The 12,947-nt window shown below is 42.1% G+C and overlaps 1 protein-coding gene across 1 annotated transcript in view; it reads left to right on the top strand.

The window, feature by feature from the left end:
- UNC79 (unc-79 homolog, NALCN channel complex subunit) overlaps positions 1–12,947 on the top strand; it is a 220,239-nt gene that overhangs the window by 154,686 nt on the left and 52,606 nt on the right. The window contains 4 exon segments of the mRNA XM_049612255.1: positions 8,857–8,969; positions 9,058–9,143; positions 10,032–10,247; positions 12,220–12,239. Of these exon segments, the coding sequence (XP_049468212.1) occupies positions 8,857–8,969; positions 9,058–9,143; positions 10,032–10,247; positions 12,220–12,239 (435 nt within the window).

The raw sequence follows: 12,947 nt of genomic DNA, 5'->3' as shown, positions 1-12,947 counted from the left end.
TATCTTCATGAGGTCCCAATAGTTCATTTTTGCTTTTAATTCCCTTGCCTTTGGGGATGTGTCGAGTAAGAGATTGCTACGGCTGAGGTCAGAGAGGTCTTTTCCTGCTTTCTCCTCCAGGGTTTTGATGGTTTCCTGTCTCACATTCAGGTCCTTTATCCATTTTGAGTTTATTTTTCTGAATGGTGTAAGAAAGTGGTCTAGTTTCATTCTTCTGCATGTTGCTGCCCAGTTCTCCCAGCACCATTTGTTAAAGAGACTGTCTTTTTTCCATTGGATATTCTTTCCTGCTTTGTCAAAGATTAGTTGGCCATACTTTTTGTGGGTCCAATTCTAGAGTCTATTCCATTGGTCTGTGTCTGTTTTTGTGCCAATACCATGCTGTCTTGATGGTTACAGTTTTGTAGTAGAGGCTAAAGTCTGGGATTGTGATGCCTCCTGCTCTGGTCTTCTGCAATATTACTTTGGCTGTTCAGGGTCTTTTGTGGTTCCATACAAATTTTAGGATTGCTTGTTCTAGCTTCGAGAAGAATGCTGGTGCAATTTTGATTTGGATTGCACTGAATGTGTAGATTGCTTTGGGTAGTATTGACATTTTAACAGATGGCGGCGTAAGAGGACACTGGGCTCACTGCGCGTCCTGCTGATCACTTAGATTCCACCTACACCTGCCTAAATAACCCAGAAAACCGCCAGAAGACTAGCAGGACGGATTCTCCAGAGCCAAGTGCAGAGGAGAGGCCCACGGAAGAGGGTAGGAAGGATGAGAGGTGGTGCGCGCTGCACGGACTGGCGGGAGGGAGCCGGGGCGGAGGGGCAGCCTGCCGGCCAAGCAGAGACCCCGAGTCTGGCTGGCAAAAGCGGAGGGGCCGGACGGACTGTGTTCCGACAGCAAGTGCGACTTAGCGTCTGGGAGGTCAAAAGTTAACAGCTCTGCTCGGAAAGCGGGAAGGCTGGAGGACAAAGGGAGGGAGAGTTGCTGAGCCCCCGGACTACAGAGCTCAGTCTGGCGGGGAACAAAGGCGCTCACCAGCGCCATCTCCCCCGCCCATCCCCCAGCCAAAACCCCAAAGGGAACCAGTTCCTGCCAGGGAACTTGCTCGCTCCGCGCAAATACCCAACGCGGTGCTTCTGCGGAGCCACCCCTCTGGCAGCGGGTCTGACTCCCTCCCGCTGCCACAGGGCCCCTCCTGAAGTGGATCACCTAAGGAGAAGCGAGCTAAGCCTGCCCCTCCTGCCCCCGTGCACCTTGCCTACCCACCCCAGCTAATATGCCAGATCCCCAGCACCACAAGCCTGGCAGTGTGCAAGTAGCCCAGACGGGCCACGCCACCCCACAGTGAATCCCGCCCCTAGGAGAGGGGAAGAGAAGGCACACACCAGTCTGACTGTGGCCCCAGCGGTGGGCTGGGGACAGACATCAGGTCGGACTGCGGCCCCGCCCACCAACTCCAGTTATACACCACAGCACAGGGGAAGTGCCCTGCAGGTCCTCACCACTCCAGGGACTATCCAAAATGACCAAACAGAAGAATTCCCCTCAGAAGAATCTCCAGGAAATAACAACAGCCAATGAACTGATCAAAAAGGATTTAAATAATACAACAGAAAGTGAATTTAGAATAATAGTCATAAAATTAATCGCTGGGCTTGAAAACAGTATAGAGGACAGCAGAGAATCTCTTGCTACAGAGATCAAGGGACTAAGGAACAGTCAGGAGGAGCTGAAAAACGCTTTAAACGAAATGCAAAACAAAATGGAAATGACGACGGCTCGGATTGAAGAGGCAGAGGAGAGAATAGGTGAACTAGAAGATAAAGTTATGGAAAAAGAGGAAGCTGAGAGAAACAGAGATAAAAAAATCCAGGAGTATGAGGGGAAAATTAGAGAACTAAGTGATACACTAAAAAGAAATAATCTACGCATAATTGGTATCCCAGAGGAGGAAGAGAGAGGGAAAGGTGCTGAAGGGGTATTTGAAGAAATAATAGCTGAGAACTTCCCTGAACTGGGGAAGGAAAAAGGCACTGAAATCCAAGAGGCACAGAGAACTCCCTTCAGACGTAACTTGAATCGATCTTCTGCACGACATTTTAACAATATTTGATCAACAAAACTAAAAGGCAATGAACGGAATGGGAAAAGATATTTGCAAATGACATATCAGACAAAGGGCTAGTATCCAAAATCTATAAAGAACTCACCAAACTCCACACCCAAAAAACAAATAATCCAGTAAAGAGATGGGCAGAAAACATGAGTAGACACTTCTCTAAAGAAGACATCCAGATGGCCAACAGGCGCATGAAAAGATGCTCAATATCACTCCTCATCAGGGAAATACAAATCAAAACCACACTGAGATACCACCTCACGCCAGTCAGAGTGGTTAAAATGAACAAATCAGGAGACTATAGACGCTGGTGAGGATGTGGAGACACGGGAACCTTCTCGCACTGTTGGTGGGAATGCAAACTGGTGCAGCCTCTCTGGAAAACAGTGTGGAGGTTCCTCAAAAAATTAAAAATAGATCTACCCTATGACCCAGCAATAGCACTGCTAGCAATTCACCCAAGGGATCCAGGAGTACTGATGCATAGGGGCACTTGTACCCCAATGTTTATAGCGGCACTTTCAACAATAGCCAAATTATGGAAAGAGCCTAAATGTCCATCAACTGGTGAATGGATAAAGAAATTGTGGCTTATATACACAATGGAATACTACGTGGCAATGAGAAAGAATGAAATATGGCCCTTTGTAGCAACGTGGATAGAACTGGAGAGTGTAATGCTAAGTGAAATAAGTCATACAGAGAAAGACAGATACCATATGTGTTCACTCTTGTGTGGATCCTGAGAAACTTAACAGAAGACCGTGGGGGAGGAGAAGGGGAAAAAAAAAAAGTTAGAGAGGGAGAGAGCCAAACCATAAGAGACTCCAGAATAAACTGAGGGTTGATGGGGGGTGGGGGATGGGCATTGAGGAGGGCACCTGTTGGGAGGAGCACTGGGTGTTGTATGGAAACCAATTGGCAATAAATTTTATATTAAAAAAAATAAACTAAGATGTGAAAGAAATGAGTTGCGTTTAACCATGCAAATCGCTATGGAAAAAGCATGTGCACAGGTCTGAAGGTGGTGAAGAACAGATTGTGTAGGGAGAGTCACAGAAAGTCCAGTGTGGCTAGAGCACAGACATGTGAGCTCTTGCTGAGATTGGCTTGCCAGTGTATACAGGCTTATAAACCATATTAAATATCTTGGGCTTCCTACTAGCCGCAGTGGGAAGCTGCTGAAAGATTTTTATGCAGCAGGGGATGTGTGTGTGAAAGGCTACTTTGGCTGCAGTGGGAGGAAGAACCAGAGGAGAGCAAGAGTGGGTACTGTGTGTGACTCTGGACACACTTAATCTCTCTGCTTTAGTTTTCTCATCTATAAAAGAGGGATACCAGTGCATAGCCTTGTTAGGTCACAGGGGTATGTGCTGTGAGGTCCCAGTGAAAGAGGATATGTGTTAGCATAACTGTACCGACCCCTACAACCATAAGACGGTGCTGTTGTTACTGTACTTCTGTAACTCTTGGTTTTAGGAATATTTGCTCCTCTTTTTTATGCTCCTTTATAGATTTTTTAAAACTTTTCCCCCCTAACATTTTCTTGTAAAAACTTAAATATACTGCAAAGTTGGAAGAACTTAATAGTGAACACTCATATATACCTGTCACCTAGATTCTACAATGAACATTTTACCCACTTTATCGTATATCCAACCATCCCTCTCTCCTTCTACCCACCCATCATCAATCCATTTTATTTTTGGATGCATTTCAAAGTCAATTTCAGATATTAGCATACTTCCCCCATATATCCTTCAGCAAAGTTATCACTGACTGAAGTTTGACTTTAAGATTTTTTTCCTTAGGGGCGCCTGGGTGGCTCAATCAGTTAAGCAATCGACTTCAACTCAGGTCATGCTCTCATGGTTTGTGGGTTCAAGCCCCGCGTCAGGCTCTGTGCTGACAGCTCAGAGCCTGGAGCCTGTTTCAGATTCTGTGTCTCCCTCTCTCTCTGACCCTCCCCGTTCATGCTCTGTCTCTCCCTGTCTCAAAAATAAATAAACGTTAAAAAAAAATTAAGATTTTTTTCCTTTGATGCAAAATTTACTTACTAGAGAGTATGCATATCTTAGGTGTACATTTCACTGATTTTTGAAAATACATACCCCTGCATAACCTAAATCTCTGTCAAGATATAGAACATTACCATCACCCCCAGAAAGTCCCCTCATGCATCTTCCCAATTCCCACCCACATAAGCAAATACTAGCCTTACTTTTTTTTTCCACCATAGAGCTTTATATAAATGGAATCATACAGCTTGTGCTTCTTTGTGTCTGAGCTTTTTTACTTAACATAACGTTTTTGAGATTCATCCATGTTGTTGCCTGTATCAGTAGTTTGTTTCTTTTTTTTACAGCTAAGTACTATCCCATACTTTATTTATTCTCCTGTTGATGGACATTTGCATTGTTTCCAGTTTGGGGCTATTATAAATAAAGCTGTTGTGGCCATTATACAAGTCTCTTTGGAAACAAATGTTTTTATTTCTCTTAGATAAATACCCAGGAATGGAATTGTGGGGTTCCTGGATGGGTGTATGTTTTATTTTATAAGATACTAGCAGATCGTGTCTTTAAAGTGGTTGTGCCATTTTGGTATTCCCACCAGGATTGTATGAGACTTCTGGTTGTTTGACATCCTTACCAAAATTTGGTGGTGTTAGTCTTTTTAATCTTAACCATTCTGGTGGGTATCTTATTATACTTTAAATTTGCATTTCTCTGGTGACTAATGCTGTTGAGTATATTATCAAGTGCTCTTCAAGACCCTCTGTAAGTCTTCTTTTGTGAAGTGTCTGTTGGAATCTTTTGTACATGTTCAACTGGGTTGAGTTGTAGGACCTTTTTATATATCCTAAATACCAGTCCTTTATTAAATATGCCCTGAGAATATTTTCACCCACTCTGGTGCTTACTTGTTCCTTTTGTTAATATATTTTTTGGTGAGATGTTTTTAATTCAGGTGAAGACTACTGTGTTAAAATTTTTAAACAATTTATGACTACTTCTTCCTGTTGTCTTTGCCTGTCCTCAAATCAAGAAGATATTCTCCAGTATTTTCCTTTAAAAGTTTTATGGTGTAAGCATTTATATTTAGCATTTATATGATCAGTCTCAAATTAATTAAAAATTTTTTTAAATATTTATTTATTTTTGAGAGACAGAGAGAGACAGAGCACAAGTGGGGGAGGGGCAGAGAGAGAAGGAGATAGAATCCAAAGCAGGCTCCAGGCTCCAAGCTGTCAGCCCAGAGCCCGACGTAGGGCTCGAACTCATGAACCGTGAGATCATGACCTGAGCCGAAGTCAGACGTTTAACCGACTGAGCCACCCAAGCGCCCCTCAGATTAATTTTTATGTATGGTGTGAGGGTAGGGGTTGAAGTTCCTTTTTATCCATGTAGAAACCTAAATATTTTAGCACCATTAAAAGAAATGACTTTCTCTTTCCCCACTGGATCACTTTGGTGTTGGTTGAAATCAAACAGCCACATTAGGGTTGATCTACTTCCAGACTCTATCCTGTTCCGTTTATCTGTATGTTGACTCTTAAGCTGGCATCAAACTGTCTTGATTACTATAGCTGTACGATAGGTCTTGAAGTCTGATAGTATGAATCTTCCAACTTGGCTCATTTTTTTCAAGAAGATTGATTTGGATGTTATAAATTTATCAAATTTCCATATGCATTTTAGAGTAAGCTTCTCAATTTGGGGGAGAAAAGCCTGTGGGGATTGTACTGAAACTATAAATCAATTTGGGGATAACTGCACAAAAATACTGAGTCTTTCAATTCATGAATATGGTGTATATTCTCATTTTATTCAGTCTTTTTTGTTTGTCTCAGCAGTGTTTGGTGGTTTTCAGCGTAGAGGTTTTGCACATCTTTTGTTAAATTTATTCCCAAGAATTTTGAGTGTTTTAAAGCCAACATAAATGGAATTTTTAAAAATTTTCCAACTTTTTTGCTGCTGGTGTATAAATATGCAATTGAATTTTTATGTTAACATTGTAATGTAATAATCTGGGTTCACTTACTAGTTGTAGTCATTGCTTTTTAAGATTTCATAGAATCTAAAAGCATTTGTATATAAAAAAAAGTCAGGTCTGCAAATAGTGACAATTTCACTTCTCTCTGATTTTCATGCCTTTTATTTTCTTATTGTCCTATTGTAATGATTAGGATCTCCAGTAATAATAATAAAGATGTTAGTGACTTTCCTTGCCTTGTTCCTGCTCTACCAGAAAAACCTTTGGTATCTCACCATTAATTATGCTTGCTGTAGGTGTTCATAAATGCTCTTCACCAGACTGATGATGTTTGCTTTTATTTCTAATTTGCTGAGAGTTTTTATCATGGATGGATGTTAAATTTGTCAGATGCATTTTCTGTATCTGTTGAAATAACTGTATGGCTTTTGCCCTTTATTCTTTATTTTTATTTATTTTTTTCAATTATATCTTATTTCATTCATTCATTCATTCATTCTCAAGTTGGTTAACATACAGTATAGTCTTGGCTTCAGGAGTAGAACCCGGTGATTCATCACTTACATATAATACCCAGTGCTCATCACAACAAGTGCCCTCCTTAATGCCCATCACCCATTTAACCCACCCCCCAAACCCCCTACCCTCATCAATCCTCAGTTTGTTCTCTGTATTTAAGAGTGTCTTATGGTTTGCCTCCCTCTATGTTTTCATCTTATTTTTCCTTCCCTTCTCCTATGTTTATCTGTTAAGTTTCTCAGATTCTACATATGAGCGAAATCATATCTGTCTTTCTCTGACTGGCTTATTTTGCTTAGCATAACCTTTCAGTTCCATCCGTGTTGTTGCAAATGGCAAGATTTCATTCTTTTTCATTGCTGAATAGTATTCCTGTGTGTGTGTGTGTGTGTGTGTGTGTGTGTGTGTGTGTGTGTGTGTTCTCTTGATCCATTCATCAGTTGATGGACATTTGGGCTCTTTCCATAATTTGGCTGTTGTTGATAGCGCTGCTATAAACACTGGGATGCATGTGTCCCTTTGAATCAGCATTTTTGTATCCTCTGGATATATTCCTAAAAGTCCAATTGTTGTGTCATAGGGTAGTTCTATTTTTAATTTTTTGAGGAAACTCCACACTGTTTTCCAGAGTGACTGCACCAGTTTGCATTCCTGCCAATAGTGTAACAGGGTTCCCCTTTCTCCACCGCCTCACCAACATCTGTTGTTAACTGAGTTGTTGATTTTAGCCATTCTGACTGGTGTGAGATGGTAACTCATTTATTTATTTGTTTGTTTGTTTATAGAGAGCACATATGTGCAAGCAGGGGAAGGACAGAGAGACAGGGAGAGAGAGAATCCTATGGAGTCTCCATGCCTACTACAGAGCCTGGCACAGGACTCAATCTCATGACCCTGGGATCATGACCTGAGCTGAAATCAAGAGTCAGATGTGTAACCTACTGAGCCTTTTATTCTTTAATATATTGAATTCCATTGATTGGATTTTGAATATTAAGTCCTTCTTACATTCTTGGGATAAACTCTATTTGGTCATGGACCATCATCCTGTTTATAGTTGGATTCAATGTCCATGAAGACTGTTGGTTTAGTTTAGTTTAGTTTAGTTTAGTTTAGTATAGTTTAGTTTTGTAATGACTTTATCGGATGTTAGTTTTAGGGCTATGCCAGCCTCATAAAATAAGGTGGGAAGGGTTCCCTCCTTCCCTAATTTTTGAAAGAGTTTGTGTGAGTTTGATGTCATTTCTGAATGAAGAATGTTTTTGACCTGTGAGTTTGAATCAGCATTTCTGGGTAGCATAATAACAGCTTAGTAAAAGGGACTTTTTACCACCGACCTATTTGGGCTCTTTGATTTTTTTCTTCTTTCTTCCTTTGGTAACTCACTGTCTAATCACCTCTGGGAACATCCTTCCTTATCCTTTGGTCTCTGGGGCCACATATCACCTCTTGGCTCCCTGTTTTCATGGGCATAAGTGATGTGGAGGGTGGGGATCGACTGCACAGATCAAAGCCCTCTCCTTCCTGTAAGTACCAGCTCAAGGCACCCCAAGAAAAATTGTCCTGTCTCCCATTAGGTATGAACATCTCTCCCTCTCTGCATTTTCCCTCAGATCAGCTCTCTTTAGCTAATGACCCTTCGTGGGAGGATCTTGCTGATAATCTCATCCCGGTTTTCATCCTGACTCTGCCATTTTCTGGATGTGTAGCCTTCGTGGGTCACATTTTCTCTCTGGGCCTCAGAACCTTCATCTGTACTCTGGGGTGGCTGGAAGAATTAGTCTGGCACCCCTCTGACATTTCCTGGTTCTCTCTTTCTAGAAGCTTCTTATTAACAGGGATTCCGTGCAACTGCAGTATTTCATCTCACTGATGAAAAAGACAGTGGGATATTCCATAAGAGGACTGGTGTGTAAATGCCTGAACTCTAAATAAGCCAGTACAGAGGGGCGCCTGGGTGGCTCCGTGGGTTGAGCATCAGACTTCAGCTCAGGTCATGATCTCACTGTTTGTGAGCCGGATCCCCCGCCTCAGGCTCTCTGTAGTCAGCACAAAGCCCACTTTGGGATCCTTTGTCCCCTACTCTCTCTGCCTCTCCCCCACTCATGCTCTCTCTTTCTCTCTCTCAAAAATAAACATTAAAAAAAATAAACAAATACAGAAATACCTAAGCTCACGCTGGTTGCCCCATGGGTCCTTGTCTTTTCTCTCCCCATTCACCCCCCAGCATGATGGTTCCCGGCAACGCAGCGGGGGTGGCCAAGCAGTTCCTACGCTGCATCTTCCATCAGCTGGCCCCCAACGGCATCTTCCCACAGCTGTTCCAGAGCACTATCAAAGGTAATTCCTCCACAGGGAATCCAAACACCACAAACGTGGCTACTCGCTGAAACCCCAATGCTTCTAAATCTGACTGTTGACTTTCCAGATGGGACTTTCTTACGGACCTTAGCCACGTCTCTCATGGACTTCAATGAGCTGAGCTCTCTCGCTGCTCTCAGTCAGCTCTTGGAGGTAGGTTTGCTTTGATGACTGTCTAAGCCCCCGCCGAAATCGCAGCTGAGGAAGAAGGCCTGTCATTTAACTGAAAAATTAAATTTAAACTAAGTATTAACACACGTCCAATTAATCTTAAATTTTTTAAATGTTTAAAATTAATTAAAAATAAGAATTGCCAACGCATGGAAGAGTGCCAATTGGACGTTGCTGTTGTGTGTGGATTGACTGTTTATTTAAAGCTCCTTGGGCACCCTCAACTGAGGGCTGGATGGCAGCTGTTAAGCGCTCACCTGCACTGAGCTTTCAGGCTTTCCAAATGCGCAGTGGGTGGAGCCGTGTGCACTGTATTGCGAGACTTGGATTCTGCTTATTTAGCGTGAGGTTTGGGATTCAGGTCCTGCTTCTGTGCTCAGTCATGAGACGACCTCAGTTCTCAGCTCCATTGCCGGTTCATATCCGGACGCTTGGGTTCATGTGTCGGGTCCTCTGCTTTGTAGCGTTCTCAGTTAGCTTGCAGGGTTGGCCAATGGCCCTATAAACTTCGCTGCTTCTGTAGTCATTACTCTCAGGCTTTGGCCAGTGGAGTTTCCAGCAAGCATCGTTCATTGTGTCTTCTTAGCACCTAACCACACCAACTGCAGATCCTTAAAACGTGTTTCTTATTTCTTACTCACATTTCACCGTCTCCCACTGAATTAAAAGTCACAGTTTTTCCCGTTTGTCCGAATTTTTTGATTCTTCTCTGTTCACCTCCTGCCAATTACACCGAACAGCCTGTATAGTAGGCACACAACACATGTTTAATCTGTGAATGTGTGATTTTTAAAGCTGATCTTCGACAAATAGCTCTATGAATCCCCAAGCTGTTTCAGCAGTTGATTGCCTATGCTTTTGTGTTTTTAGGGTCTAAATAACAAAAAGAATTTACCAGCAGGGGGTGCTATGATACGCTGTTTGGAAAACATTGCTACCTTCATGGAAGCTTTGCCCATGGATTCTCCTAGCAGCCTCTGGACCACAATCAGCAACCAGTTTCAGACGTTTTTTGCCAAGCTGCCTTGTGTTTTGCCTCTGAAGGTAAGCTGAGTCCAGGATTTCATCTGCAATTGTGATCTTACAGTTTGCAGACCATCTGCTTACAGAGATTTGATGTTTCATAAAGGGCTGTAAGGAATCTCTGTTAGCCACAGAGCGTAGAGCATTCTGTAGCTTGTTGTCTCCAAGTGTTACAAACTTAAAAAGCAAAATGTGTTAGGCATTTTGACATAGTGATTTCATGTTTCCAGTTGATTTTTAAAAATCAGGAAGACAGTAGTAGATGGTGTTTATCTAGAAATTTTTTTTCAATAAATGCGTAAGTCAGTAAGTACATAGTTTTGTCTAAAAGGAGAGTAGACATACCATGTAAAGCTAAATTTCCGAAAACTAAAGGGAAGTGATTGTTTACGTGTTTGTGAGTAAAGTACTTACTTGCAAGGCCAAGGTGATAATTATGTTTCTGTTTGGCTGCCTTACCACTACCACCATTGCCCCCTCCCTGTGGCCACCATACCACTTTCCAAGAATACACACACAATTACCTAGCTGTGAATCTCGTGACCTAAGGAGCATTTTTGACATGAGTCCATTAAATGCAGAAGCAGAACTCTATACTGTTAAAGCTGGAAGAGACCCATAAGAACCATCCCTTCCAATGCCCCCCATTTTCCAGATAGGGGACTGCAAAATCAGAGAGGTGGTGGCTATGTGAGGATTAGAACTCAAGACTCTTGACTCCTGACCCAGTGCCCTCTCCACTAATAGTCTCCTAGAGTCCTTCTACAGCAGGGGCGAATTGAAGGCATCTAGTCTCTGTAGTAGGGAGAAAGGAGGTGGCTGGTAGTGGTCGTTTCTATGTCTTTGAACCTCATTTGCTCCATGAGCTTTTTGAGCTTTATGCAGATCACAGAAATATTTAACTCACAATAAAATCAATCACTTGTTGATCTGACAAGTGAAGTTACATGTTGGTAGCACCGTTTCTCAAATGAGTATTACATGTATATAAAATGTTTTTTAAAGATGAACCACCCCCCGGGGCACCTGGGTAGCTCAGTCAGTTAAGTGTTTGACACTTGGTTTCGGCTCAGGTCATGGGCTCCACACTGACAGTGCAGAGCCTGCCTGGGATTCTCTTTCCCTCTCTCTCTGCCCTTTCCTCTCTCTCTCCCTCTCTCTCTCTCCCTCTTTCTCAAAAATAAATAAATAAACTTAAAAAAAAAAAAAGATGGACCACCCCTGATAATGCCTTTTTCCAAATTGGCAGATTTGGAATATGTGACCCCAAAATAGGGTCTGTAAGGATAATTCAGGGACCCTTAGCTTGGTGTGTGCTGTTTTCTTTGAGTTGGAAGTTACTGTGACAAGTGGATATTCTGAAATCTTTACTATCTCTCACATCCTATGATCCTATCTGCTCACAAATATAGAGTAGCTGAGTAAATCCAAGCAAAGAGGGTTAGTACTGTACTTTGAAACCATGTGGTATATAGATACTGTATATACACATGTAGAAGATTAAGTGATGCATTTTAACACGGCCACATGGAGCCTCCCTAGGACCAAGAGCCATTCAGGGCTGTTCATTGCATAAAGCCACACACTTGAAGAGAAGGGGTGAGTCAGGCATGGCAAATTCACATGCCTGTAGGTTGATACGATCATCAAAATATTTAACTTGATCACTGACCAATTGGAAGTATTGCCAGCAGTAAACAACTGGTAAGCCTAATTTGTGACAATCAGCCTGGCCCATAGGGACCCTGACTACAAGGTTAATGAGTAGAATGGGATACGGTTATACAGAGAACTGGGACCCTTGAGAACAGGAAAGAACCGGTCCCTTCTAATGAGTCCATATGCTGCGATACACCAGCCAATTGTCATGTGGGAATTAAGTCTTTGTATCATTGGTCTTCCCATGTTTTTGAAGATGATATTTCCTGGTTTTTAAAACACCGTGGGGAGCTAATGAACAGCCAGTTTTCAGCCCCTGGTTTAAAGTAGTGTAAATGTCACATGAACTCCGATGGGTGTTAAGCAGATTAAATAGACCACTAATTCCCTTAGAAGGTACCTGTAAAACACTTCCAGAATTAAAGCAAAAACTTGCCCTGGTAGATCAGATCCAGGCACTGTCTCTGGTCATCTTCTGCTTTGTTTTTAATACCTTCGGAAAATCTTAAACTGTCGAAAAACCTTCTGTAGTTCTCATCAGTGTAGAGATGTGGATCTCAGACTTCGGAGTGCACCAGTGCTCCTGCAGGACTGGCTAAAATCAGATTCCTGGGCGTTGTTCTAAGAGTTTCTGATTCACTGGGAGTACAACCTGAGGATTTGTATTCTGACAAGTTTCCGGGTAATTAGAAGTGCTGCTGGTCCAGGGGTTATTCTTGGGGAACCACTGGCTTAATTTGTACTATCTTAAAAGGCTAGTATTCTACACAGCTGCAGGGATTTAACTATAGCCTACCATTGTGATAGGCTTACTGTGTTAAATAAGATTTATTTTTGTTGTAACATTTCTCCCCTTCCTCCCCATACCAGTAAAATCAATTTTAAAAGTATATTTTGATTATGGAATCTTGCCAAAATGCAACTCTAATAGATTTTCGAGGCATGATTTTTTTCTTGTAGAAATTTTGCTGCTTTTTCCCAGGTTTTTGTCATATCCTTTAGCAACAGAGAAAGGGCAGATGAAACTGGTTCTTTGGATTAATAAGCCTAATGATTTTAAATAGATTTGAGTAGTTTTTTTCCCAACATGGGAAAATTTCACAA

The sequence above is a fragment of the Panthera uncia genome, assembly GCF_023721935.1.
Source record: "Panthera uncia isolate 11264 chromosome B3 unlocalized genomic scaffold, Puncia_PCG_1.0 HiC_scaffold_1, whole genome shotgun sequence".
Taxonomy (NCBI): Eukaryota; Metazoa; Chordata; class Mammalia; order Carnivora; family Felidae; genus Panthera; species Panthera uncia.
Note: the sequence above shows the minus strand (reverse complement) of the source record. Positions and strands in the feature narration are given on the sequence as shown.